We start from the raw sequence: 27,921 nt of genomic DNA, 5'->3' as shown, positions 1-27,921 counted from the left end.
TTAGTTATATATATAAAGAAAATTAAATTTTGTAGCCGCACTCGGCTACAAATCTGTAATTGTTTATATATATATATATATATATATATATATATATATATATATTAAAATGTGGGTAGATTTGTTTAAAACAAACTTGTTCACTTGCATATGTTCTTGTATATGTAATACTTTACCAAAGGTATGAATAAATGCCCACATACATATAGATTTATAACTGTAAAAGAGCTTATTGGCCCTTTTTCAAGTGGGAAATTGCTTACCAGAGACAACCAGACAACCATATCACCGGTGATGCCTTGAGCATCTCTTCAGGCGTTTATTATCTTTGTCTCAGAATATTCCAGACCCCTGTAAACTGTTAATGAGGTTTAATTAAATACTCCTCACACCTGAGGTATTTTCATGGGACATTAAGCGGAAGTGCTTTAAAGTACTATTGAGGCACCAGAGGAGTCAAGCTGGAGCTGCACAAATTCCTTAAGAATGATATAATTGGAATCAATAAAGGCAGTGACATGGAGGTAATCCGAGCAGGGCGGCGGTCCTGCAGGAAACACTATATCTCAACACAAAGGTGGCTCTCATGTGCTCCTTCAGCGATAAATATAAAATTACATTTCTTAAATCAGTCCTGAGGACAAACCGGAACCTGCCCTCTTTGAGTATTTTTTTGATTATAAATTATAACTATAATATCAATATGCACACTGCCTCTGAAGAAAGTTGAAGTACTGTACCTCTGTTTAAGTTTAGGGGAAATTGTGACCTTGTAATCACCATCGTTTAGAGGACAGGGTCAAAGCCGAAGTGTCAGTTTCTGGTGATGTTGTGATTATTTAACACACACATATGTACATAAATGCATCCTAAACATTCACACTATGATCAGAATGCATTTGCACACATTTGTTTTTACAGTAGTTATAACACTGTCTCCTGTATTTTTAGATCTTGTTAATTCCCTCGCACAGCATTAGCATTAATTTGTACTTCATGAGGAAGTGTTCACCACATGTCTCTATGTCTTCACGAAAGCATGTCTCTTGCACTTGGTTCCTATGAATTTAATTAATCATTCTGAAGATTATCCGGGCGCTCGTGTGTGATCCTAGGCTGTTTAGCCTTCGGATAGTGTTATTATTTAGCACTGTTCCTCTGAGATTTAGTACCCTTGATCATTCCTAAGACCGGTTAAAACCAGATGGTAGAGGTGTAGATATTTTTCCCAATTCAGTCTTACTTATAAATATATTGTGGATATATAATTGGATGCTGAACATGCAAAACTCTATATAATATCTATATATCTGTTGCTTAACATAGACATAAGCATGCACAATCTCAGTTTAGTCACCAAAAGTACTTTTATTTAATTGTTTTATTTATCTTAACTAATCTGAATGTCAGCAAATGTTGTTTAAAAAAACTATTTTTAAAATGCAGTGGTAACACCACCTTATAGATATAATCCTTTGACCAAAAGTGCAAAAACTGCAGGTGTATTTATGACATTACATGGTATTAAGACTTACGACTTCATTATTAAGTGTCTATAACATATTAATTAAACATTATGAAAACACCAATAACGAGAACCTCACTATCAAGTGTTAATGGTGTAGTTAGTTAATGATCAAATATAATAATTATAAATTATATTATTTACTTATTCTATGTCACACTGAAATAGTCATTGTTGGGGACAGTAATAGACATTGCCAATTTAATTTGCAATATAGTTTATGATCGTCGGATACCCTGCTTTAGAATTTAGAATTTTATTTTACATTCAATATAAGAACTTCATGTTAAACTTCATTGCATTTCACGTGTTTGTTATTGTTTAAGCAAGAGAAAAAAATGGTGTGTCTTTTAATATAGAAGCGAAGGCATTCCAGATTTGGGATGTGTTTGGCTAATGGCACATTTCTTGTAGGGTCATTTGGATTCTCAGGCCAAACTGTTGGGGGTTACAATATCTCAGTTACAGATATTGTTAAACATAAGCTGATAACAAGGTACACACCTAGAATACACTGATATCCACACTAATGTATTAAAAACACTGGCTGTGATCTTTAAAATTGGTGTAATGTGGTTGCACAATATGCTGTCTCTAACGTGCAATAGATACAGTACACAACAGTTACGATGTTTTTGTGAAGCTGGAGGTGAATACTCAGCTAATAATTTGTTCTTGTGGTGTGCCAGCACAGAGGGAAATGACAGAGATGGACTTGTGCGTTCAGGGGGTGAGTAATGCTCTTCTAAGCATGAGAACAGTACAGAAATGTATTGCAGGCAAGCATAGCATGGAGAGTTGTAATCGTAAAATAAATACACGAGATGGATTACTGCACGGGGCAAAGTGCTGACCTTAGGTAAATGTAACTACCATTACTATTATTACCAGAGAGAAAAGTTTTCAGCTGCTAAATTCATGAAACTGTTACTGCGTGTGAGTGGGTTCAGTATTCACAGTGAGGAGAAGTCAGACCTGAGAGAACAAGAGCAAGGACAGATTATAGACAGATTATGGATCATGGAAATGTATAGTAACTTGTTATAAAGTATGTTATTTAACATAGTATAACATGTTATAGTAAATGTATAATTCTAACAATGCCATATAGCCAATTATAACATAATTGATAGCATGTTAATAGATTGTTTATAGAAAAAAATATAATGGATACCTAAACTAAAGTGTTATATATGTATATGTACTTAAGTACCAGCTGACCATATTTCTTCAGCACTGTATTATATGACTGCTTAGCTTCATTTATGTCAAGTTCCATCAGAATGTAATTATATTTAATAACCCTTATTAAATTAAATATGGCATTATGCAAATGTACCATTTTGCCCATTACTCTTAGGAGTAGAGACCCTCTGTTGTTGGGGGAAAAGTAGCCATTACATGGGCAAACATTACCACAACCCTGTAGCACTGTTTCATTCGAATTACAATGAGAGAGGACAATAAGGTAAAGTAAACTTAATAAAGGAAATCTGTAGGCCTGTTTGACAGAGTCATCACACATTCCCCACAACCCTGTGCCCTATTTGTGTGCATAATTAAATAATTTACTAATAAAGATCAACAGTAAATTATTCCCTTTGCCAAACTGCTTCTCCTTGCTTGGCCACCCCCTCCGCATGACGTTTAAAATGTTTCATTAGGAACATGCCTCCTGGTCACAAAATAGTTCTACTGTGTTATAATTGAGTGTGTATATAAGACCAGATCCTGCAACTGGAACAAAGAGAAACCATAACTGAAAAAATACCATTTAATAGTTTTTATTTTCTTTTTTCTGCACGGTATATTGCTGTCTGCCAGTAAGAAAAGTTAAATATGAAGCGCTTTGCTGACAATGTGAATCCTTGCATGTGTTCGCAATGACTGCAAGCCATTGCAGTTCTGAAATTTCATTTTTAAAATCAATGTCTGGAGCTCGCAGATGTAATGCAATGATGCAATGTTCTGCAAGACAAGTGATAGGCATCTGTACATTGTTGTATTCCACTGCAAAACTGTGTAAGAGTTTTTACTGACCTGCACCGAATCCCATAAAAATCCTGTTTAATTTTGTTCTCTTCGAGTTGTTGAGCTTTCAGCGGAGCAACATGTCTGTCTTATAGGTTGTACTGTTTTATTTAACTGAGTGATCAACTGTAACTATGAACCAAAGGGGAATTGTGACCAGAAGGGATTCGTTTCTCCTGGGTATCGTCTCGGACTGCACAGGGTAGTTTTCAAAAGTCAGTAATGCCTCGGATGACCATTCGGGGCAACATGAGTGACATAGTGCCTCTGCAGTAACTGTAAGGACATTCTAGTCTCATGAAGATGTATTAACAAAAGCTTAGGATGGAAATATTCAGTGAAGCACCAGCTGAATACTGTGTCTGGAGACGTGAACACTGTGGACTGAGGGGGAATCCTAGAGGAATCCTCAAGACACTGACAACAAATCCTAGAGGAATGGCCACTGCACACCAAGAACAACAGAGCTTCTTTCAGGTTTCCAAATATATCTAGGTTTGAAGAACTATTGCCTTTTAAAATGTATAATCCCAGTCAAAATATCAGTGAGGAAGTCCTGTCCTCACAACAGCCAACGGCATTGAGGGCTCATGGTGGTAAGATCTACCAAACACTCACCAGAACATCTACTGTCCCCAGTGTGTTCGTATCTGTAACCAAAATCATCTTATGAACCTCTTATATTTGGTCAATGAAGCTGTGTGTATTATTTCCTCATAAATATGCAAAATAATTCCTTCATAGGTTTTGAGGCTGGCCTTAATATATGACATTTAAAATCAGCAAAACATGGATTTCTAACTCTAAATAATCTGTACAAATGACAAGCATGGTATAATATTCACTCCAGCTACCTACACTATGATTTTCCCCCATCTATAATTAGTGCCAACAGATATAGCCCAGAGCAACAAAAAACATCAGCTGTCAAAGGCAACTTGTGATTTAACATGTCTCAGCAGCCGCCATTACTTCTCAGTAATCCTAATGATTTAAATAAACTCAAAGAAAATGTGAGAATACAGCTCATTCTAACCTTGTCCTCTGTGGTGAAAAGGTCAACTTTTATAATGTTATGAAAGAGCTTAGAAGTATTTCTAGCCTTTAGAAGACAATGTGGATAATTATCTCATGGGGAGATGTGGCGTTATCTCAGATTACAGAGGTTATCAGCCTGGTCTTCATTTTCCATAGAACCTCATCAGTGACGAGATTCTGTGAAATTAACTGTGAGAGACATCTGCTCCACACCCTGGGGTAAAGGCACTGATCCTCACTTTCCCCATTATTACAGACATGTGAGGATAATGTTTGAAAACATTTAGAAAATGTTCACGGTGATTCTCTATTAATATTAAGCGCCTGTCCAATATTTGACCATTTTAGATTCGCTCAAACTATACATGTTTACCAGTCAGATGTTTGCCCCACAATTACACTGATACAAACAACATGTTAATTATGATATGTATTTATTAATTCTGACAAAATAAGGTATTATATCACCATACCATCTGCTGCATGATACGTGTAATACCGTGGAACAGAGTCGAAATATTCAGAATAGGTCCTACAAGGAAACCAGCACCAATCACACTGTATTACTGAGTAAAAGCCCAGAAAGAGATCAATAATCCCACTGATACTATTAATACTGACACCGTGAAAGAGTCCAAACTCTTAAAGCGTGCTGTGGAAGGTAACTGTGTGTGTCTGCAGCACAGAAATAGAAACTGTCACTTCTTCAGATGAAAATGTCACTTATTAAACACTCCCTGAGTTATGGCTTAGGCTTCTTGCATTATAATGGATCTAATGGATTATATAAAAATAGCCCACAAGCCATTGCTAAATAAGGAATTGTGACAACTTGAGTGGCATAATAATAAACCGAAAGCGCCCCCTGTGCACGAAGGCACGACGAGCCCGTTTCTGCTCACAGCGACTCTGAGAGCCAGTATTTGAGCCGCCCCTGTGCCGAACACCTGCAGGATTGTGTTTGTGTTATAAGATCATATCCCTGCTCCTCCTCAGAGATACTCATTTGTCCTTTGCACTGACTTCTTAAAAGGGGCAACTAATTGCAGCGTAATTAGTTTTGTTTTGTGTACTGTCTACATAGTCTAGGTTTTTTACTTGTTAGAATCCTCACTGAACATTTTAATGAAGCAATAAAACACCACAGTGTATGTTTTATTGTGAGATATTGCTACACCTTGGCTGCACTGTGAAGGTGTACTATCCTGTTATAACACACAAAACATGAAGTATGTTACTGCTGGTTATACAACGTGAATTTTAACATAGAAGTTAATTGAAACGTTTTAATGAAATGTAGGGGATGATTTCTGCTACAATCATTTTTACATTAGATACTAACATCTGGTAAACTTTAACTTTAAAAAATGACATTCTTTAATGTAAGCTATGATTAAAAACCCTGCATCACGTATTTGACCGTGTTCAGTCTCTTAGTTTCAGTGTCTTTGGGGTTTCTCTCTGTCTCCCCGCAATGTCACGTCTCAGGACATCGTATTCAAATTCTGTTTCACCGAGCATTTCATCCACAAAGAGTTACTGAATAACTGAATATTTCTCTTTTTAGCAGCCCATTGCCGCCTTTTCATTGTTCTTGAAAAAACGTAACCCCCGCCAATAAATGAAAGCATTATTCAGTATTAAGTCGTTTAAAGCACAACTGGCATTGGTTGTGAAATGAATATATGAATGTAAGAGCATGAGAAAGCATTTGAGTGAAGTTATGAATCGGTTTCATTCGCTCTCTAGCAGATTCGTGAAAACATGCAGGGTTGTCATCCACAACACGACTGAGCAATTCAATCAGACCAAGTGTGACAGACAGACTTCCAGGGGGAAAGGGTCAGGGGTGCAGGAGGGTTGGAGGAGGTCAAATGCGGGACAAGGATGTGGGAGACTCCCAGAGGTGCTCGTAGAATTGTGAAATTTGGATAGACCCCCAGCCTGAATGTACTAGCACTTATTTTCATTTTTTTGTATACCTTGCTCTTGTGTTGCGTGGGAAGTAACAGTGTGCCACTTCCTGTCCTAAATCTCATTCCTTGCAGGCTAGAGAAATCTCACAAGACATCCTAGTCAGCTACAGCCCCGAGATTGAGCGCAAACTATTCATGTCAGACATTATTCACATTAGTATCAGGTGTGACTTAGATGCTGCGGGAAACACCACCCAATCAATCACGGCTCAGTTTGCTGACATCCTTTCTACTTGGGCCTGAGAGTCACCCAAGCTTGAAAGAATTACCCCTCTCTCTCTGTTTCACTGGTCACTCACAGCCGAAACTACCTCCAGACTCGTACCGTTAATCACCGGAGTGCAAAACTAAAGGACTCTGTACACTGGAGGACATAAAATATATATTGTCATATTCAATGTGCTCACAATTTAAAGGCCTGGCTATCGGTGTTTAAACTGCAAGAGGGCTAATGTGCTCCGCGTGAGCTTAGGCAATAAATAAATACAGCTATAAATATAGAAATAAATCCCACACGATGTCAGAGAAAAGAATGAAGGCCGTCTCCAGACTCCAAGGCTTTTTTTCTATTGTCAAGAAGAGAAGGAATTTCTAGAGGTTTTAAAACAAAGATACACACATACATTGATTGTTTTGGGTTGTTTTGTTTGGTCCTGGGTTTCCAAAAATCCTTCATTTTCACATACCAAAATTATATGATGCATCCAATTTAGGGGAAATCTGGATAATAATAATAATAATGTGTGATTGAATTTGCAGCTAGATGATTGTAGTTGAGAATATAAAAGATTGAAGGTAGTATAAGGAACTTGGCTTACATATGGTACTTATGTTTTGATATTTTGCAAATGTGTATTTTTCTACACATTGTAAAACAGTTCTTCAAACTAGTGGCATTATTAACTTACCACTTTATTTCGCATTTTGGTCTTTTCTGTCACCTTGACATTTTATCAAGCACAGGACTTCCATTGTCAGACCAATAATAGACTATTCATGGCTTCACATTAATATTTTAAAGATGCATTTAAACGGAACTGGAGTTATGGCTAAATTCACTTTAGGGAGGTTCCGGTTTATGTCTCCCAATCGAGGCCCCGGTCTCATACCCTGCTGAGCCTATTGTATAATCGTACATTTGGATTATTAGCATTACAAAGTAATTTTATGAGGCAATTATAATGGGACATGGGGGGTCTGCATATATTACAGAACAATTATGAGTTGGGGTTCGTTATTGCACCGCTCTGTTACAGGTTTAATGTGCTGCCTGTGCTTTTCTCCTCACGTAGGGCGGAGAGTCTGAAATGAGAAAACACAGCAGCGGAGAACTGGGCACAGATTGAATCTATTCAGACACAGGTCTCAGCGAAGGGCATTTGTATAAATTGTTGTTGTTTTTGTTGATAAATCTTGTAGAACTAAGACAGAATTGTCACACTCTTAAACAGTGGTCACGAGTTCTCCATAAACACTGAGAAAATATTTGATAATCTCAGTTTTGTGTCCTGGTGTAGGTGTAGGTGTTTTACAAGCATCAGCCCTATTGTAAAAAGCAGGTTAGGAAGGGGACTGTAACAGTCAAGGTCCTAGACAGAAGCCCTTTGAAGTGAAAGGTCTAAGACCCAAGCACAGGGCGAAATATAAAGCAGATAGTAAAATATAGGAAACAGCAAAGGTACAAGAGCGAGTTCGAGAATCATAGTTTACAAAGAGGCAGCTGGTCAACGATCAGGCAAACGGGTCAGCATAGGGAATCCAAGAATGGTAAAAAAAATAATTAACCTGACTAATTAAGTAACAAGGCAAAGAAGAGCTGAAAACCAGGAGCAAAAGTAACTAGAATTAGGGAGACAGGGATCTCTGGAGCCGATCTGTGGGGGGAATATATGACAGGGACAGGGACAGGGTTTGGGTTGAGGATCAGCATATTGACTAGAGTTGGAGTCAAGGTTTATACTGTGTGTGATTTACCACGTAATTCAGAGGAATTGTACGAGATCATCAGTGTTAATCTTGTGAAAATAAGTCAGACTATGTTAGTAATTTGAGGTTGTTATTATAAGGGTAACCACTAAATCAAATGCTAAAACATATAGAATATAAAATGATATATAGATTAAATTAAAAATATATACATTTGGAAGGTGACTATCCGAACACAAGGAAGGCCACAACGTCTTCTATTTAAAAAATCAATGTCCTTCGATGGGGTGCCCAAGCCCTGACCTAAATCCAATTGAAAATCTCTGGAAGTACATAGAAGAGAAAATGAAAGCTGGAGAAATTAATCACCCGACTGCAGAATGACATCCCATCAAAAACACTGCAAATTCAATGCCACGGAGATCTCTGGAGGTCATGGAGAGCCAAGAGGTGGCCTACTAAATATTTGGAAATATCACTGGGGTGGGGGTTGTAATTTATATAAAATATGAAGAGGATTGTCACCTTTAAAACAATGTCCAGCAGGAACACCTAAAGACACATCAATATTTTTTGAATGCATGCTTAAGTGCCTACACACACATACACACACGCACAAGCACACAAAGACCTGTGATATCTCACAACATTAAATTTAGATGGTGACAGTGTTTAACTTGTTCAAGGCAGACACCCTGGGATATTTAATGGAATATATTACCTCTGCTAAATAACTGTGAATCCCGAGCACAAAAAGGAAGATTCATCACAATCTTTATTTTAATTAGAACGAGCCGTGGTTAAACTAAATTAGAGGCAGGAACAACTAGATTATATATAAGTATAGTCATACTTGGCTTTCTTGTTTGCTGATGGGACTAAGTTATAGAAACCTATAGGTAGAGATGCCTTTAATCTTCAATGTTTAGATTTAGGACTTCTTATATAAAATCAAATAAAATTGAAATCAAGAAGTCATTTGTAGACACACTCCATGTTCTAAGGCACTTGATTCCAACACTAGTCCCTGAAAGAGCCACTCCATAAGGCATCACACGCTGTCTCCAATCAGTGGCTAAAGATTGCAGTTGTCCTGACTAATTAGGCCAATAATTGGTTTGGTTATATAGCTGAGAGCTTGGCCTTCACAATTACCCGGCTCGTACATCCTCACTGATCAATCTCTCAGATCTAGACATCAATTAAATATAATGAACTGTGAGCTATGAACTTTTGCTATGAATATGATGGCATGTGTTAATAAGATGGATTGCTGATTTTCAAGAAAACAGGTGTTAACAGGTTAACAATCACTTTAGACCTTGACCTCGTGCATGGTGGGGGGGGGGTGTTTAAGGGACCCACCGATCTTCTCGCAAAAGGTGCTTGGTGGAAGTGGAGGAAGAGCTGAAACGTGTGGCTGTTTTAAAGAAACCTCTGGTCATGAGAGTTAAAAATAGAGATGATTATTTAATGAGGAACTCTGTCAGATATGGGAGCATCATGAGAAAGACAGCTGGCATCTTCACTGCGGTGGCATTTCTCCTTTGTGAAGTTGAATATGTATAAAACAAAGCATGAGACCTCCAAACGTGGACCTAAATTAAATTAATTTGAGCTCTACCAATCGGATGACAGGATCCATTTGCATATTTAATTTTCATTTGAATGGAATGCCATGCTAAATAACCCAAGGACTTGACCAAATCAAAACTCTGACCTACGCATAAATCACAAACTACAAATCTGTCCCCAGTCATGGTTTTATTTATCATTAGTGGACACTTTATACTATTTCTAAATCAAAATGTGAAAGGGTACAAAATTTGTAGTTCGCTGCTGGGTCAAAGTTTTGATTTGGTCTAGTCCTAAATTAATTCACCAAAAAGGTTGTGAAAAGCACTCATGCCTCCCTACTTTAATGATACAGCAAGAACTTCTCTTGTCTGACAATGCTGTTGAAACCAATGGACACCAAAGCCAGATTAAACAATACATGCATATTTCTCTGGGAATATCTGACCAGTACAGGAACATTTCTCATCAGAGCCAGAGACAATTATGTTTCCAAATGAATCACTACAGACCCCAGAAACAGTATCCCATTTCCTATGTGTGTGTTTTGCATAAGCATTATCTAATCAAATGTAAGACTTCATAGAGAAATATAAATCATCTTAATATATACCCATAATCATAACTGGGGCCCTGATTGTTAAAGAGTAGTTTTACATTTTTCACTCAGATTGAACAAATTGATTTCTCTAGTACATTTAACAAAGGCAGCATTAAAGTGGGGCAGGGTGACAATCTAGCATTACAATTCATTTCCTGTTACCTAGACACTTAAATAAAGGTAGAACAATGCATATGTCTTTAAACATGGGACCCCAGAAACTCATATTAATTCGTCAGATGTAAACCGCACTTTCACTGATCTGGAATCAGTCCCAAATTATTTCACTACCCTTATTTTCTCAGCGTGACCTTAAACATCATTAGCTGCCTGTGACTGTCTGAAGCCCAATATAATTGCATTCTGCCACAAATCTGGCTCCGAGTAAGTCATCTCGTCCAGGATGTTTGACATCAACCCAGGCACTCATTCCGAGTCCAAAAGAAAAAGCGACCTTCAGAGGAACAGCACTTCAATTCTTCCTTCCTCCTTTTGAAACGCTAAATAATCAATGATGCAGGAGAAAAAGGACAACAAAAAACACAGAACTAATTACTTAGACTTTAAGACTTTTCCATCACAATATTATTCATTCTAATGGCCATCAGGAGCAAAGTCATGTGGTCTACTTCCCCAGAACAGAAGACTGGGGCCTTCAGAAGTAAACAGGACAGACATTTTCTAAAATAATTTCCAATCGAACGAAAGAGGCTGCACTCCACCATGTTGCCCAAAGAACAAGGAGCACACAGTGACACGTGAAGACAGAGGAACAGACAGAGGAAATTCATTTTCTTTGTCACAATCCTCTAAGACATATGGGAGATGTCATACTGGCATATGTCTCACAAACTTCTTCAAATGAGAGAATTTGTGTCTGAAACCTAACCTTTAGCTTCAAGATTCATCTTTGAAAATGTCAGGTTTCTGTTTGTGTCTTTGTGTCCGTTATGGGCTTTAACTTGCTTGTATTTCATGTTACGAATGGGAGAGAAAAACATCATGTCAGCGCCGTGCTGTTTTTATCTTTGCAGCCGATTCGACATATAGGAAGGTAACGCCATCGTGTTCGGTCATTTCACACTCACTAATCCATTGCATATGATCTCTAATTAATCTTTCGATCAGATGTGGTGTCTTAAGTATAGATTGTTGCAGTTTATATATATACAGTACATATGCTTTTTTAATTAATCTCAGTATTATCAACAACTTCAATTTAAAAATAATAATTAAGTTCCAGCACCAGAAAGCATGACTGTTGTGTCATTCCCACATAACAAATACGGTAGAGTTTGCCAGAGACTTCTTGCTAATGAGCAAATGAAGCTGCCTTATAATCCGATCCAATGTAAACTGCACCTCCATGAATACACAAATACATAAAGAAGACATATCGTTCTCTGCTGTTGGTTGTCAATGTTATAATTTTCTTCTAAAATTCAGAAGATTCATTCTCTTGTCGCATTTTTAAGAGGATTAAAAGAATAAATCAAATGTGAAATTACCTTAATGGTTTTTATGAATGGAATTTGCTTGAGATACAATAATAACACAATAAGACAACAAATGCACATACATTACCCTTAAAGACTAAGTTCAAACCTTACGTGGGCATGTTTGCCACAATATTCTTGTTCTGAGTTTGTGGCAATACGTCTCAGTTTGGGTTCTTCTGGGATGTTTTTGTCACAGTGATGGACAATACTTTATTTCCCAGGAAAAGAGTCGGTTTGAGTTTGGGTTCCTGGTGCTTCTAAGAAATGTTTAAAATCAAATGTGGATTCCATTTGCATTCCTTATTCCAGAAGCGTACGGGTAACTGTGCTATATAATTTATCATTCCTTTTCAAGGGCTTTATTGTATCGTACTGTATAAGAGCTTCAGGAGGGAAGCCAAGCACCATCTCGCCCACAGCTGCATGTTAACCTAAGCATAGATATGAGAGACAAACTCCCCAGCCCAGCATTCCTCATTTCCCATCCCTCCTGCTCTCCAAATCCCTCCATCCCTCCTCCCCAGTCACTGTCCTGCCGCATCTCCTCGGCTCATTCCTCCTACTGGGGGAGGGGTTTCCAATTGCCTTGTCCTCATGGCCGGGCTGCTATTCCATCAGCCAGGCGGGTTAAGGCCACAGTATTTCCAACTGCCGATGCACTCAAACTCTATGGGGTGGCCTGGAGCTCCTAATTATCTCAGGACGGGGGTTCCTACTGTAATTCCACAGACCTGGAGGTTATATGATAGGAGAGCAGGTGAAACTCCAGCACCGAACCCAGAGAGCAGCTGAGTTTGTTTGTATTTACCAGCATCAGATTTCATGTTGTTGTTTTTTTTGTCATGCACTTGATTGCCCCACACAACCCCTTACACCACTTAATCCCACTTGCTACATCTAGCAAAAGTTATACTTTCACCTCATAGGCTACAAGCACTAGGCTGAGGGTTGACTCCTCGTAAACAACTGCTAATTACCCCCTTCAGTCTGTCATGCTAGGTGTTACGTTGTTGCTTCAGAGAGATCCCTATCCTTATCTTCATAAAAGGTCCATTCTTTGAAAGTACAAATATTCTTTACAAGACACCAACGTAAGCACTTCTCATCTGCGCTAACACCCGAATTAGGGATGTTAAAACTGGCTACTGTGTGATGAGTCTTGAGATCTAGGCATCTGTAATTGCATTTGATTACAACACAGTTTGTGGTTTTTGTTTGTTTGTTTGTTTGCTTGATTGTTTGCTCATTTTTCTTACATCTTCAGCAGCTTTGGAAACTAAACTCAAAAAGTGGGATTGTAAACATCGCTTTTAAAACCTAAACTTTAGCATACATCCACAAGATATATAAGATTCAATAATTGCCCCCAGCACAGAATTGAAGGATATAATTAAATCATAATTTAATTACCATAATTATATGTAGTATTAATCACTAAATGTAAACATCACTTAATGCAAAATGTAAGACTTGGTTGCAGAGTATGTCTTACAATAGATCAAATATGTCAGATGACCGCTTAAAAGCATGTCAGTTTGGATATGTTAATACAGTTTGCATGATTCCTATGCATTGTTTATTAAGAACATATATGTTCAAATCTACATGTTGGTGAGTATAACCTCCTTAGTAATACTTCTAAATGTTTTTTATATATGCAATGTATTATTCTCTAATACAAGGATTAAATTGCTACTGGGAAATTAACTATTTGAACAAGCTATCACTCAATACAGCATGTAATATATGTATGTAGCCAGTTGCAAATTACTATTGCTATATTAGTGACTTCTCTATAAGTAAGAACAGTTTAATTCTGATAGTATGTTTGAAAAGAAGTAGAGCATTAGACAGGCACACACAATCGAAACTGTTGTTCTTAATGAGGATAAAAGAGTTGATGTGTGTTTATGAGATAATCAATTCTCATCACCCCTATGGATTGGCTGACGGTTATCAATCATATTTTAACACCTTATCCATCAGTGTTTATTGGCTAAGCCCTTTTTGCTGATCAGCATCGCAGCATTAAACAATTGTAAATACAGGAAAGTGTCACAACGATCCACTGAAACATAAATAACATGAGGACAAATTACATAAAATATTTGTATTTTACCTTGTTTTCTTAGAAGAAAAGGCTGAATAGAAGACAGAAAAAAATCTTTATATTATAAATACATCGAATATGAGGCAGGTGTTCAACACGACCCTTGGCCATTTCTCGGGCTTCTGTCACAATTTGTATTTGTTTTGCTGCATTGGTACTGCGAAATGTATGTTTCACTCCTCCTTTAATAAATATATAACTGTCATTTTATTTAAAAATGCAAAGGAAACTTCCAGTCAAGTAATCTATTCTGAAACGCCATTGTTTGAAGTCAATCGATCAATAATTCCGCGTTTAATTCTCAGAAAGAAATAAAGGTCAAACGTTACTAAAGAAAACAGACCACAGTACAGACCTGTAGGCAGAAAACACGGAAATGGAAATTATATTTTTGTTCTACGCAAACCAGTGTGCTTTTTTAATGTTTAATAAAAGTCCTGAAGAAGGTTCCGTTATGATTAATGGGTGTTAAGCGTAGATAGATAGATAGATAGATAGATAGATAGATAGATAGATAGATAGATAGATAGATAGATAGATAGATAGATGAATAAATAAATAAATAAATAAATAAATAAACCATAATTTTAAACTCTCTGTCCAAGCAAGGTCTGCGTCTCAGTGATTTTGGAAATGTAATTCTTGTCCATATGACAGACCAGAATAGTAATCATATCTTCTCCCTTACATCCTGCAAGACTATGTGAAAATGCACATCATTTCATCAATACTGACAACTTTAGCTTTAGTTTATGTAAGGACAGGATGGGATGCAAATTGGTTTACTTGCATACATACTGTCAAAAGTACTCATTGTGTATGTATGTATGTATGTATGTATGTAGGTATGTATGTATGTATGTATGTATGTATGTATGTATGTATGTATGTATGTATGTATGTTTGTATGCTTGTACGTATGTTTGTATGTAATTAAATATTTTTGAGAGCCAAATCACAGGTGAAAAACCAGGGTCTCTAAAGGTTGCCCTAAATTCGCTGTCCTTGGTGCTGAAATAATCTCCGCCTTAATTTTATTTTTTCTATAGTATTACTGTAGTCTGCTTTCATTACTTTACTGTGAAATAATGAAACCAAACTGTATATTATTATTATTATTATTATTATTATTATTATTATTATTATTATTATTATTATTATTATTATTGAACGTCTAGTGGGTTTTATGAGCTGTGTACAAGGTGACCGTTTGAAAATAAACATTTTAAAACGAAGGGCAATGACAAGTTCTTATATCTTGGCTCAAATAAGTTATTTAAAATGTTTGTATTTAAAATAATATAGCCCATTGTTAACACAGCGTTATACTAATTTGTATACTTATATTCTATATGAAATATAATGTATATTAAATATTTCTGAATTACAATAAGCGTCATTGGTAGAATATACTTTGGTTGATGTTTCGATGTTTTGCCACTAGAAACAGTGGTTACAAATATCATACTATTAATAATAATGATACATACATACATTCATACATGCATACATACATATATACATACATACACACCCAAAGACTGACATATTTCTGTTTAGGTACCATCCTCTGAATGCATGGGTAACAAAGTGTAGATGACTCTGTTGTTTAAAGAAAAAAAAATCCTAATATCACTATTGGAAGTTGCGTTTTGTCGGGATTTGTCCAGCGCTGGGAATCGATATAGAAACAAATGCGTTAATCTAACCAGACTCTCTCACTTCATTACAACATGCATTTTACTGACGGACAGAACAGTCCCGCAGCAGTTTAATAGCGACTGTGCGTGAATTTAGGTTTTCCAATACTGTTCTTTCCAAGAGAAAAGTTATTATAGGAGTTATTATTGTTCATGTATGTGTCTTGGTTGGGCGGTTTGTTATGCTGAGGGAAACATATATGAGAATATTATTCAAGGATGGGGATGACGTCAGATTGTATGAAGTGTATTAATACGAACAATGCCTAAAATTCATCTTCGGAGGTTATTGGAAAGCACTTATAACAGTGTGGATTGTACATATTCAATAATTCATCCTCACTTCAAACTGAACGGGTCGGCGAACTAAACCGGTGGTAATATTCGTCTGGGGAGCACTTCTATTAAACGTTATTCAATCGACTTTAACAATAAAGTGAGTGACACCCTAACACTGCACTATATTTATGGTGGATGAGGGATTCATACTGTTGTCACATTACTTGAACCAGAGTTGTATATAGTAAGAACACATACAGAAATGTGGTATATATTTATATATATATATATATATATATATATATATATATATATATATATATATATATATATATATATATATATGTGTGTGTGTGTGTGTGTGTGTGTGTGTGTGTGTGTGTGTGTGTGTGTGTGTGTGTGTTGTCGGAGACACAGGCTTTTCCATCTCCAAATAAGCGGGCTGGGTCATTTTGAATGGAGATTGTAAATACCTTTATATATTTTTCTCATCATAGTTATTATTTTGAATGTATATCCATCGTTAAAATTGTGCGTTTAACTTGATTAAATGTTGGTGACTTCGTTTCCCCACAGCAATGGGCGCACGGTTGTATTGTGCCCAGCGCTGCAGTGCTGTCTGTGGGGTTCATTTATTAATATTGTCCTGACTAACTTGATCCAAATTAGTTTAGAAACACTAACAGAGTGTGATTGATTATTTGGCTTACATTTCAAATCATCTTTATCATAATAATGACTACAATAATAATAATTATTATTATTGAATTGATATTTTCTTATGTGAAAATATTATTATTATTATTATTATTATTATTATTATTATTATTATTATTATTATTATCCTACATCTTAAATAACTGCATGTAATTATTATAATGGCATTTTCCTAATTTTCTGATGCAGACCGAGGGACATTTCATATTGACCGAGCCCTTTCATATTAACTGTCTATTCCTCGTCTCCTTTGTCCCTTCATAACGCACTTGGTTTGTTATAGTCTCAATAAAAAGCTTTAGTTGTCCATTGTATTGTACCGTTATTTCACCCGAACAAACAGACTCCAATAAGCGAAAGGAAAGAAACTTGGACCAATCTTAATTACCCTATACAATTATTATCACTGATATCACTTAGCAAGTATTCTTGGTGTGTTTTTAACAGAAAACGCTCACATTATACTGGCCTCAACACGTCTGGCATGATGTTGTGTTGTGTATTGGCAGGTTGGCCACGGATTATATTTTCGGGCCTAAAGACAGACTGCTTTTTAAACTTTCCAACTCCAGAATATAGTCGCATATTCTGCTAAAGGGATTGACTCTCTGACGACGATGATGATGATTGAATATTATTATTAATATTAAAATCACTGATTAAAAGCTAAAACGCTTGACGTTGAGTTAGCTGTAGCACACAAGTCATTTTAATCTCATCATATTGCGAAATCCAGGCGAATAAGACTAAAGAATTATTTTGTAAAACAAATGTAATGAAAATCTGTTTGAGGGCCTGTTATAATATTAAGGTATTTGATGGTCAATGGTTTCAAACTTATACTTGTGAATTCCAGTGGCTGTATCACGGCATTTGCCACACAGATTAAGAAAAAACAACAAATATAAATACCGCACATGGCTGCTTTTTGTACGATTTAGGGTGAATCATCTTTCATGTGTATTTGTAAATTGTATCTTTGAGCGTAAGAAAATATAAAGTTGTTTTCATTCACGTAGTATTACATATTATTGAGGGAATCCAAACTAACACAATCATATTTCAATTGACTTATTTTAATTTACAATTTAATTGAATTGTAATTATGTAATTATGAACTTGTCCCATTAGAAGATATATAGTATAGCTGGTATGAAACAATACCTAACATAAAGGGCTGGTTTCACAGACCCACATTAGTTGTGCACTACCCAGTGTGATTTGAGGCAGAGTAGTGCTGGACTAGTGCTCATCTGGGTCTGTGAAAGCAGCCAAAGGGATTCAGGGAATGAAGTGTGGAAGTGTATTGTGCTATAGAGCGGTTTATCCATCCAATGATAAGATAAAGGCAGAATGAACGCACGTTGTTCAAGATTTGGCATATCTGGATATTTCATTCCTATAGCTTTTTAAAAACATAAACTCATACATTTCTTCTTCTACTACTACTACTTTGTGGTGAATAGAAGCCGCACTTCAGCATTTTACACGTTTGAGAAATTAATCCGTTCCTTCCCATTAAACGGCTTGTTTTTGCTGAGATATTGCCTCCACTTTCGGTCTTCAGTGTATATATATTTCGCAGTATTGGTTCAGAACCACGTTTTGAGGGAAATCATTGTACAATAAATGAAATACTTTCATATCTCTTTAAAACGACGCAAAGTAACCCTGCACACGATTTAAACAGGCGAGCTGCCCAATCCTGTCCAGTGCAGCCCTATGGGCGATTAGTGCAATGCGGGGCGCCCTCTACAGGAGCTGCGTGTTACCTGCACCCTGGACCGACCTGTCAGGTAGAGGTAGAGCTCCGTGTGTGCGGCGCAATGCAATCATTTCCATTTAAAACGCAGAAGCCGGGCTGTCCTGCGTGTCCGTGGCAGGAGCTCAGCCGTCAACGGAATTAAGTATGCAGACTGGTATAGCTCTTCTGAGACAATATCCCCAATTACCTTGGCAATTGCGTTTAAATGCCACGATATGTACATACTTGTCCCATAAATGCAAAACAATGAGATCTTTATACATCTGTTTAGTCCTAGTGTGGTGATTACATTTACACTAACTTTCTGTTCCCCGACTGTGTGTTTCAGGCACAGGCGTGAAACCCTCAATATATGTATATATTATTAATATATAGTCGATGTATACAATCTATGAAAGTTTGGCGCATTTTCACTAATAGCGTGTGGGTATTTGAAACCAGTAAGAAAACGTTTTTTCATGCATCCTCTTATTCGTGAAGCTGGGTAATTCCATTAGCAGTTTCCTAAAACACATGGATGGCAGGACAAGTGTTAAGCATGCATAATGATCTCGTATGAATTGCTCGCCCAACACGAGCATCCTCCCAAAAGTAGATATGTATATTGTATGGATATATATCAAGAAGTTATCAAACAAAGACAAACTTACCAGGTAGACCGCAGGTAAGAGGATAAGGACTGTGCACCAACACGTAGCCTGCATCCTCCTTGATCTTAAACTTCCACTGATTTCCCTTCGCTTGGTCTTTTGTCTTGCAAGAACATAGATCCACCTGGCATCCGCTTTACAGGACAGGGAAAACACTCACCAGCCTGGGCAAAAATGACATTATAGACCCCATGGCCAGAGAGCAAGCTTATATGTGTGAAGACAAAGGAAAAGGGAGGAAAAAACAAACTAAGCGCTTAAATACGAATAGATCCCGACAGAGAGTGAAGCAATCTCATAATTGTGTGGGAGCTGAGATTCAGTTCAGGAGGATCTGTCGCGATCTTGCTGTGGCGAGGCGCAGGGTTGGAGGTGCAGTCCTTTCCTGACAGGGACAGAGCTTTAGTGGCACTGAGAGCGAGCACTGCCTTAGTGTTTTATATCGCACACTGCCATGCAGACTGCCAGCACATCCTGATAAACCATTGCACACACACAGAGGGGCAGAGAGAGAGAGAGAGAGAGGGAGGGAGGGAGAGAGAGAGACAGGGAGGACAGGATTAAGGAGCAGGCTGAGACTTGTTCAAGACGTAAAGATCAGAGACCGAGAGAGACCTGTGAGAGGCAATAATGCACCACAGACATGCTTTACAAATCTGGAAGGACAACGTTTTCTACCCGCACATATGAACCCGGCTCACAATGTGTGCAGCTGAAGCTATAGCGGTTTATCACACGAATCCCGACATTTAAACACTGTTTTTTTTTAAATGCATGTTTTTATACCACTGTCGGGTTTGCAAACAGCACTGAAAAAGACATATGTTTTGGTTGACAAGCTTGCAAGATTGAAGGTATTTAAACGGTTCAGCACTTTTTAAACATAAAACCGCAGAACAATATTTTAATTTTGCCATGCAACAGCTACAGCTTTAATTATCATTTTTTCACAACTGGATCCTTGACCTGAAAATGAATGTGAATAACACCTTTTAACAGAATAAAAACGCATTGCAACGGGACCGTTTTGGCTATAAGGTTGTCGGCCTCAATTAATTATAATTATTATTAGGTAAATTATAATTAAAGTAGCTCTGAGTTATTTGAACTGTAGAGTGATATATTTTAGAAAACAATAATACAGTTTATTTCCCTTATTAGAAGAAATCCATGAGGTATTTTATTGTATTGCAATTGTGTGTCATCAACAATCATTGTATCTTAAATGAGAGCAGTAACAAAATATGATCCAGAACATTAACACAATAATCTCCACACTTCATTCACAATTGCAACTTAAAGAAATCTGAATTAAGGATACTTACAAGGTTTATGAAGATGTGTTTTAGGGAACAGTAATCAGAGAAAGGTTTGATCCATGTTTTATATTTTCCTCATGTGGTGGTTTGTTTTTTTAAATGTCAATTTTAAAAAGTCAACCAGTGAACATGGTTTCAATGTGATATTTTGAAGATGCAGCTCGTGTCGTTCTGTAGTTCTCTTTGTCAGTGAGTTCAATGCTTCTCCTTCCCTTCCTCTGAAGGATTAAAGTGCCATGTTCAGAGCAGAAACCCTTTCTAAAGGGAGATCTTAAGACCAAGCCTGCAGTTCAGTATAACAAAACTTGACTGATTCTGCGGGTGAAAAGGGAAATAAAGTGTAGCAGTATCTTGGCACATCTGTTACCAAGCTGACAAGCTGTAGTTGGGGGCTGAACCTGACGCACTGCGATTGCACCGGTCTCTGTCTCTTCTTGTTTTGCTCTTCACTTCTGCTACAATGTGTGTGTCTCATTTGTCGTGTGCAGATTTATGATCAGCTTTTATCGGTCTAAGGGTTCTGCCTCGACTCGGTCTGTGGATGTGCACCTACACAACGCTCACAGCTCTGCTTGAGAGTGTGAGAGTCTGCTCAATGTAGGGTTGCTGTCAAATGGGTCAAGCAGGAAAACAAAACATATGTATCAGAGGAAAGTAAATCACACACATTATAATGTTAATAATGAAAAACATTCTGCTCCGGCACCACAGATTAAGTTGTGTCTTTAATGTTTACAACAGATTCAATTCATCTCGTTTTCTTTTCTTTAGCTTATTTTGGTTGTCTTTTTTTGAAACCTCCAGGAGGAATATAGCAAAATCCTCCAGCTCTAGTGGTCGATCCATCCAGGCAGCAGAGAGAGTGTGAGCATTTCAGCGGCTGCCTTGTCGCACTGTAATTCAGATCTCAGTCTGATAGGTCTCTGCTCCTCTGTGCTTCACTGGAAAAGCATGTGACTTCCTGGAGACCAGAGAGGATTCAGAGACAGCAGCTGTGAAAAGAGAACTGGTGTCCAAACATCTCACCCACTGTCCTGAGAGCCACCAGGAGCCACCAGCGCTGTCGACCTTGGGTGGCACAGATGAAGGAGACTTTTGGGAATGAGCAATCATCTTCTGATGTACCTGTTCATCCCAAGCAGGTCATTGTGTCCTCGTTGTGACCGCAGGGCTTCTCTGGTTTGGGTTTCGTGTTTTGTTTTAAAGTCATCTAGTATAGCACTGAGAGACAGGGTAGCTCCGGAGAGCTGTAAGGCCAAGCAGAGGAGTCTCCCTGCTGATGAGTGAGAATTACAGGGAGTGGATTAGGCAATGGGAACCTGTGTCGGTTACAATGGGAAAGCCTCTTACAGGTTCGGAGTGAGATTTTCAAAACCTACAAGCAGTTATTATCCAAATCCCACAAGGAATCAAGACCCTAAGGATGTTATTCCAACTGAATCCAAAGCAGATTCATCATTGACTATAGGAGGCACACTTGCTGTGGGTTGATACTTGAAACTAATTCTTAAATCTTATTAAACTTATATTTCTTCATAGTACTGTTTTTACTCATCATGGTGTAATTATACTATTTGGGAATCCATCTTTATCGGTGTACAGTCCTCAGCGTTGTGGCAGTTAACCCTGTTGAGAAGCTGAGGGGGATGTATTCTCGAAAGGGGTAATTATGCCTCCTCCCTTTTCTGTGCTGTGGGTAATATCCTTTAACAAATGTAATTATTAAGAATCATATTGGCTCCTTCAGGAATCAGCAAGTAATCTGCAATTAATTACGTATGTGTCACATAGCCAAATGTTAATTTATTCAGCTCTCTATTTACCTCTTAACACAGACGTGAGCCCATTCCACTGGAATCTATATCCACTTGACTTGCTGAGCAAAACACACTTATTGAATTGTACTGACTTGTTAGAGAGAAAATGCACGCTGTGTGATTTGGGCGCCCGGGCCTTCGGCAGATTTAATTTGGGATGTGATGTATTTTTCCTACGAAAGCTCATACGTTGGAGTGAAACTGAAAGGTTCAAAACTATTTGTCCTGATGAGACAGAAACTCATGTGGCAGAGGGTTGTTTCTGGTGCCACTCGTCTTTTCACGCAGCCAGAAATCACAAGGTAAATCATAAAATACAGAATAAAATATAAAACAGCATGATGCCCACGGTCATTTTCAAAAGACTTTACTGTATTGCTGTGGTCATCTTAGCCTATGTAGGAATTTGATCACCTAATTAAACATCAGAGCTAAAGGATAAGGTATAGATAGATAAATAGATAGATAGATAGATAGATAGATAGATAGATAGATAGATAGATAGATAGATAGATATTAGTGTGGTATGATCATATAGTTTAATATCTTAAGAACATAAGAACATACAAGTCAAGTGTCCAGTCAAGAGGAGGCCATTCTCCCCATTGTGCTCGTTTGGTGTCCATTAATAACTAAGTGATCCTAGGATCCTATCCAGTCTGTTTTTAAATGTTCCCAAATTGTCTCTTCAACCTCATCACTGGGGAGTTTGTTCAGATTGTGACGCCTCTCTGTGTGAAGAAGTGTCTCCTGTTTTCCGTTTTGAATGCCTTGAAGCCCAATTTCCATTTGTGTCCCCGGGTGCGTGTGTCCCTGCTGATCTGGAAAAGCTCCTCTGGTTTGATGTGCTCGATGCCTTTCATGATTTTGAAGACTTGAATCAAGTCCCCACGTAGTCTCCTCTGTTCCAGGGTGAAAAGGTTCAGGTCCCTCAGTCTCTCAGTAGGACATTCCCTTCAGACCTGGAATAAGTCTGGTTGCTCTTGACCAACTATTGGAGGAGACCACTACATCACTGATGTCAGTAGACTACAAATGGGAACAGGCAGTGGTTTATGTCAACACATTTATAATATACTGCATTAATTGTATTAGTTTTCATATTACAAGAAACTATGCAAGTAATACAATAAATCAGTTGGAATTATTCCTAAAATGCATGAGTTCTGTCACTGATAAGGGAGTCAAATTCAAATGATTGCCTGTAAATCCTTGCAAAGTTAGAGACCAGCCCGAGGCGAGCTCTATCTTTCAAACGCCACAAGATTAATGGCTACAGGTTCCAAGAAGTCAATGTCGCTAATTGCATTTTCTTCCACATATTTACTGATGCTTACAATGAAGTAAGTAACTAAGTAAGATGAGGTGACTGAAGTCACTTGTCATATTTTCTATATTTATTATTTCTGTTGCCTAGTGTTGGTAAGACTTTTGCAGATGCTGTAGAAAAAAGAAAGAAAAGTGCTTACTTTGATGGCAGGGCCGATATGTTTTGCTCATGTTTGTTTGTTTATTTATTTATTTGTGCTGACAGCTCCCCTCCCTCTCCAGTCCCACAGTTTGACCCCCTGTCTCTTCTCCTCCGCTCTCTGACCCCGGTTTAGGAGGATCTCGCTTCTCAGCGCACGTGACTCTTTGCACTTTCTGCTTTAGTCAACTAAAACGGTTCACGTCTGTGCCAGATATTTCAGTCCACCGCAGAGGTCCGGCCCTGTGTACAAGGACGTGAGCTTGGACCATGAAAAGCTGTGTTTTGCTGAAGTCCACATCTTCATTCAAACACTTCAACATGGACTGGAGTTCACATGGTTTCTGGAAGGTCCCTCTTCAGTTTCCAAGGGTCCAGCGAAACATGCTGTCACAGAGATGACATATTCAGTGTACATATATACAGAGAGAGAGACAGAGAGATACAGAGAGACATAAAGAGAAACAGAGAGAGAGTAAATAAAGTGACTTGTTTTGAATCGTATGAATCTGGTAGTTGTATCTTTTTCATCTCATTCTGTTCCTTCTGTCTTCCTTTTTGGTTGTCCTGCTCTTCTGTTACACAGACTTTTTGAGGGAAAGATGTGTGCACCACTCCTCCTGAAGTACGCTGCCGTGCGGTGAGAGATAATGATCTCTGTCTTCTTTCCTGATGAGTCGAGGTCACGGAAAATTTAAGGTTTTCGACATTTTCCTTGAACCCCTGTATTACTCACTTGACATGGCGTTGTGTTAGTGTTTTTCTGGTAGGGCTTCTCAGTACACTTCCATCTCTACTTGACACTGTTGTCCATAATTTAGTAGGTGTGACAGTAAGCATGTACATTATTGATTATTTGTCACAATAGATATTGATAACCCCCCCCCCCCCCCATTATTTACTCACAGTTACTCCTGTGCATATATAGAGTGCTTTGCAGTATTTAATCCTTCAGACAATCCTATGCAGATATCACATCAAAGTCCAAAATATACAAATAAAATGTTGATATAATGTGAGTCTATATTGTTGCTTACGTGTTCAACTTTATAATGTCTTTATATGTTGTTGTTTTTTGAATGCTTTTAAAGCTTCCGTTTTTTTAAAGCAAAAGAAAAAAACGATTTTGCTGTCTTTTTGCGCCACCCAGTGGTTACACATATTATTTCCATCCGCAATCGTCAAAATAAGACACCCTTTTTATTTATTAGTATTATTTTTATATTATGAACATTTCTTCATGTATAAATATTCCCAATGTTTAATGTTGTTGTTGCTGTTATTGCCATATACATTTTTTGTCTTTGTTTTTAATCAAATTACTGTTGCTTTCCAATACGCTTTCTGCCAATACTAAAGCTACGCTAAATAAGTCAAGATAGCAAAGTATTGATTGCCAGATTTTAATGACTTTAATAAGCTACTCAAGCAGATCGTTTTTAAACAGTGAAAGGAAGAGGAAATCAAAATTACAAATGTCAATATGCATTTTGCCAACCGAAATCAGCGCAAACAAGTGTTTCATTAAAGGAAGCAGGATTTAATCACTTCAAAAACGCATCATAACTCATAAACGCTGATAGAATATGCACATATATTCATTATTACAGTTATTCATGTTGAAATATTCAAGATAATGTTCAATTGCCTGCTCTTCATACATGAATAATAATGTTATCTGTCTAATCTTGTATTACTTTGTCATTTTTTTCAGAAGACATAGCACACAAAAATATTTGCTCGCAGTTATGTACATTTGGAAATCAAACTCCGGAGAGTACTGGTATTGAGCCTACGGGATACATTTTATTTTGCATGACCCGATTTACAGCCCTTTCATACATCATGATATCAGACACTTCGTCTTGCATGAGACGCACCAAGCGTTGCAGTTCAGACCATAAATATGATCAATGAGCTTCCAGACGAGGACGTGTTGTGTATGAATTATCGTGAATTTTACAAACAAGTGACAGGCATTTATCAACGCAGAGGAGACCAGTCTAACTGTTTTAACTGGTATTGGGTGGCGCTGTTGAATATTAAAACGTGTCGAGTAACAAAGGGGAACAGGAGGAGGCAAGACCCATGACTGTCTGACTAACACGCCTATAGTATGAACCAGAGCATGTCAGAAGCAAAGGCCTGTTACTGGAGAAAGAAGGCGTGCGTAAAAAAATACTGTACCAGTGGGGGGATCTTGACCATGACATTGTAATCTTGAATTGCATAGAAAGCTTCCCAGGTGTGTTACGGTTTACAAATGGCAGATAATTGAACCTGCGGCCTACTGAGTCGCAGCTAAAGAGAAGCACAACAGGGTCAGGTCGGGCCCCAGCAGAGGGTCTTTGAGGGCTTCTGGTTTTCTGTCCATGTCAGGTCTTCATTAGATGACTGAAGTGATTCTTAGGATTCAAACTCACACAACTTGCTTTTTCCCGATCATAAACAGTTGCTCATTGAGAGATACCTGTGGTCCAGGTAGGAGCCAGGCCCTGAGGACTGACCTCACCTCCCACTGCAGCACAGGAGACGGTTACAATGTAAGAAAATCATTATAGAGATACAATTGAATCCATACAGACAGAAAGATCTACCAGTCGTGGACAGTTGGGATCGAGGAGGAAGTGAAGCAGAGTCACGTCCTGCGGCGCTGGGATCAATACGGTCAATATAATGAACTGAAGGCACTCCCACTGCTTTTCCTTTCATTCAGTCTGGAGAAGTCGTGTCCGGACATATTTCTCTAGAAGAGTTCATTATCTTGGCAAATATCTCTCTGACCAAAAACACCAGAGAATCATGCGCAGCACATACAGACAAGTAATAAGGGAAAAACCTCAAAGAAAAGGACTCCACTTGAAATAAAATCACAAATATTGATCTGTACTTATACTGCACTTCCTGCATGTTCCCATGGGAAAACATTGTATTGGCATTAAACATCTACACACACCTAAACACACCTGAGTGCACACACATGCACAAACTCCTCTTGACAAAAGTTCAATGATTTTAATAATAAAAACTTTTTGGAGAGCAGTTCAAGTGTGGTCAATGCTCTGCTTTGGAAATTGGTCTCCCAGCACCATGGAGAATTTACAGAGTGTGTGGATTGCATTTGTACTAAATATCTATGTATTGACAATTTACTTCTGAAAAATAATTATTGATAAGTAACCCAAGTATGCCAGTCACTATAGTTGCTTTTGTCTGTGGTTTTTGGGAAATGTAGCCCACTTTCCCTGCAACCTCTCTTCTCTCTCGCCATGGTTGAAATGAAATGGAAGCTATGCGCCACCGCAATATGCATCCATTCCATTATCCACATATCAATTTCAATTTGTTTGACGAAATTAAAGATAAAGTCATTCTTCTGGAATAATGACCTTTTCGTGTTGCATGTACTTTTCATTTCATTGACATAGTTTGCCTTCGGAAAACAGTGATCCCACACATTACCGACCGCAGATATTCAAATGACATTAGTGCTGTTCAGGAAAAATGGTTGTGCTGAAGAAGGGAAATCAATCTTTTATTGGCGGGCTTACATTACATGTTTTCTGACTGCGATAATGCATTATTAAGTTGTTGGTTTTTTTTTTTTCCAGGGAAGTGCACAAGGAGTTGCACTGCGAATTACATTGGGGGGCATATCAAATACAGGCAGAGATGTATGCTGTAAGACATTATAGATTACACACATTTTTACAGGAATGAAACCCTCAGTGTTATCCCATACATGCCTTTACTGAGCAGTATATTTGAAATAGATAATTTCATTAATTGTGCTTGGTTTGTCTTTTGAAGATATACTGTATAATACCATCTTAAAGACAATGCTTTTAATATCAAACCAAACACATTTACACCATGTCCATATACAGAGAACTGACACACTTGTGTTGAGAAGTGGCACAGCGCC

At 37.8% G+C, this 27,921-nt stretch overlaps 1 protein-coding gene across 1 annotated transcript in view; it reads right to left on the bottom strand.

Moving 5' to 3' along the window:
* The window catches only part of LOC136760222 (neurexophilin-1), a 43,400-nt gene extending 23,538 nt beyond the window's left edge, over window positions 1-19,862 (bottom strand). Inside the window, exon 1 of the mRNA XM_066715525.1 lies at window positions 19,393-19,862. Within this exon, the coding sequence (XP_066571622.1) occupies window positions 19,393-19,446 (54 nt within the window). The 5' untranslated portion in view covers window positions 19,447-19,862. The remainder of the gene's footprint in view (window positions 1-19,392) is intronic.
* Between the last annotated feature and the right edge of the window lie 8,059 nt (window positions 19,863-27,921).

Source organism: Amia ocellicauda, chromosome 10 (assembly GCF_036373705.1).
Source record: "Amia ocellicauda isolate fAmiCal2 chromosome 10, fAmiCal2.hap1, whole genome shotgun sequence".
NCBI classification, from domain to species: domain Eukaryota; kingdom Metazoa; phylum Chordata; class Actinopteri; order Amiiformes; family Amiidae; genus Amia; species Amia ocellicauda.
This window is presented reverse-complemented; position numbering and strand designations above follow the sequence as displayed.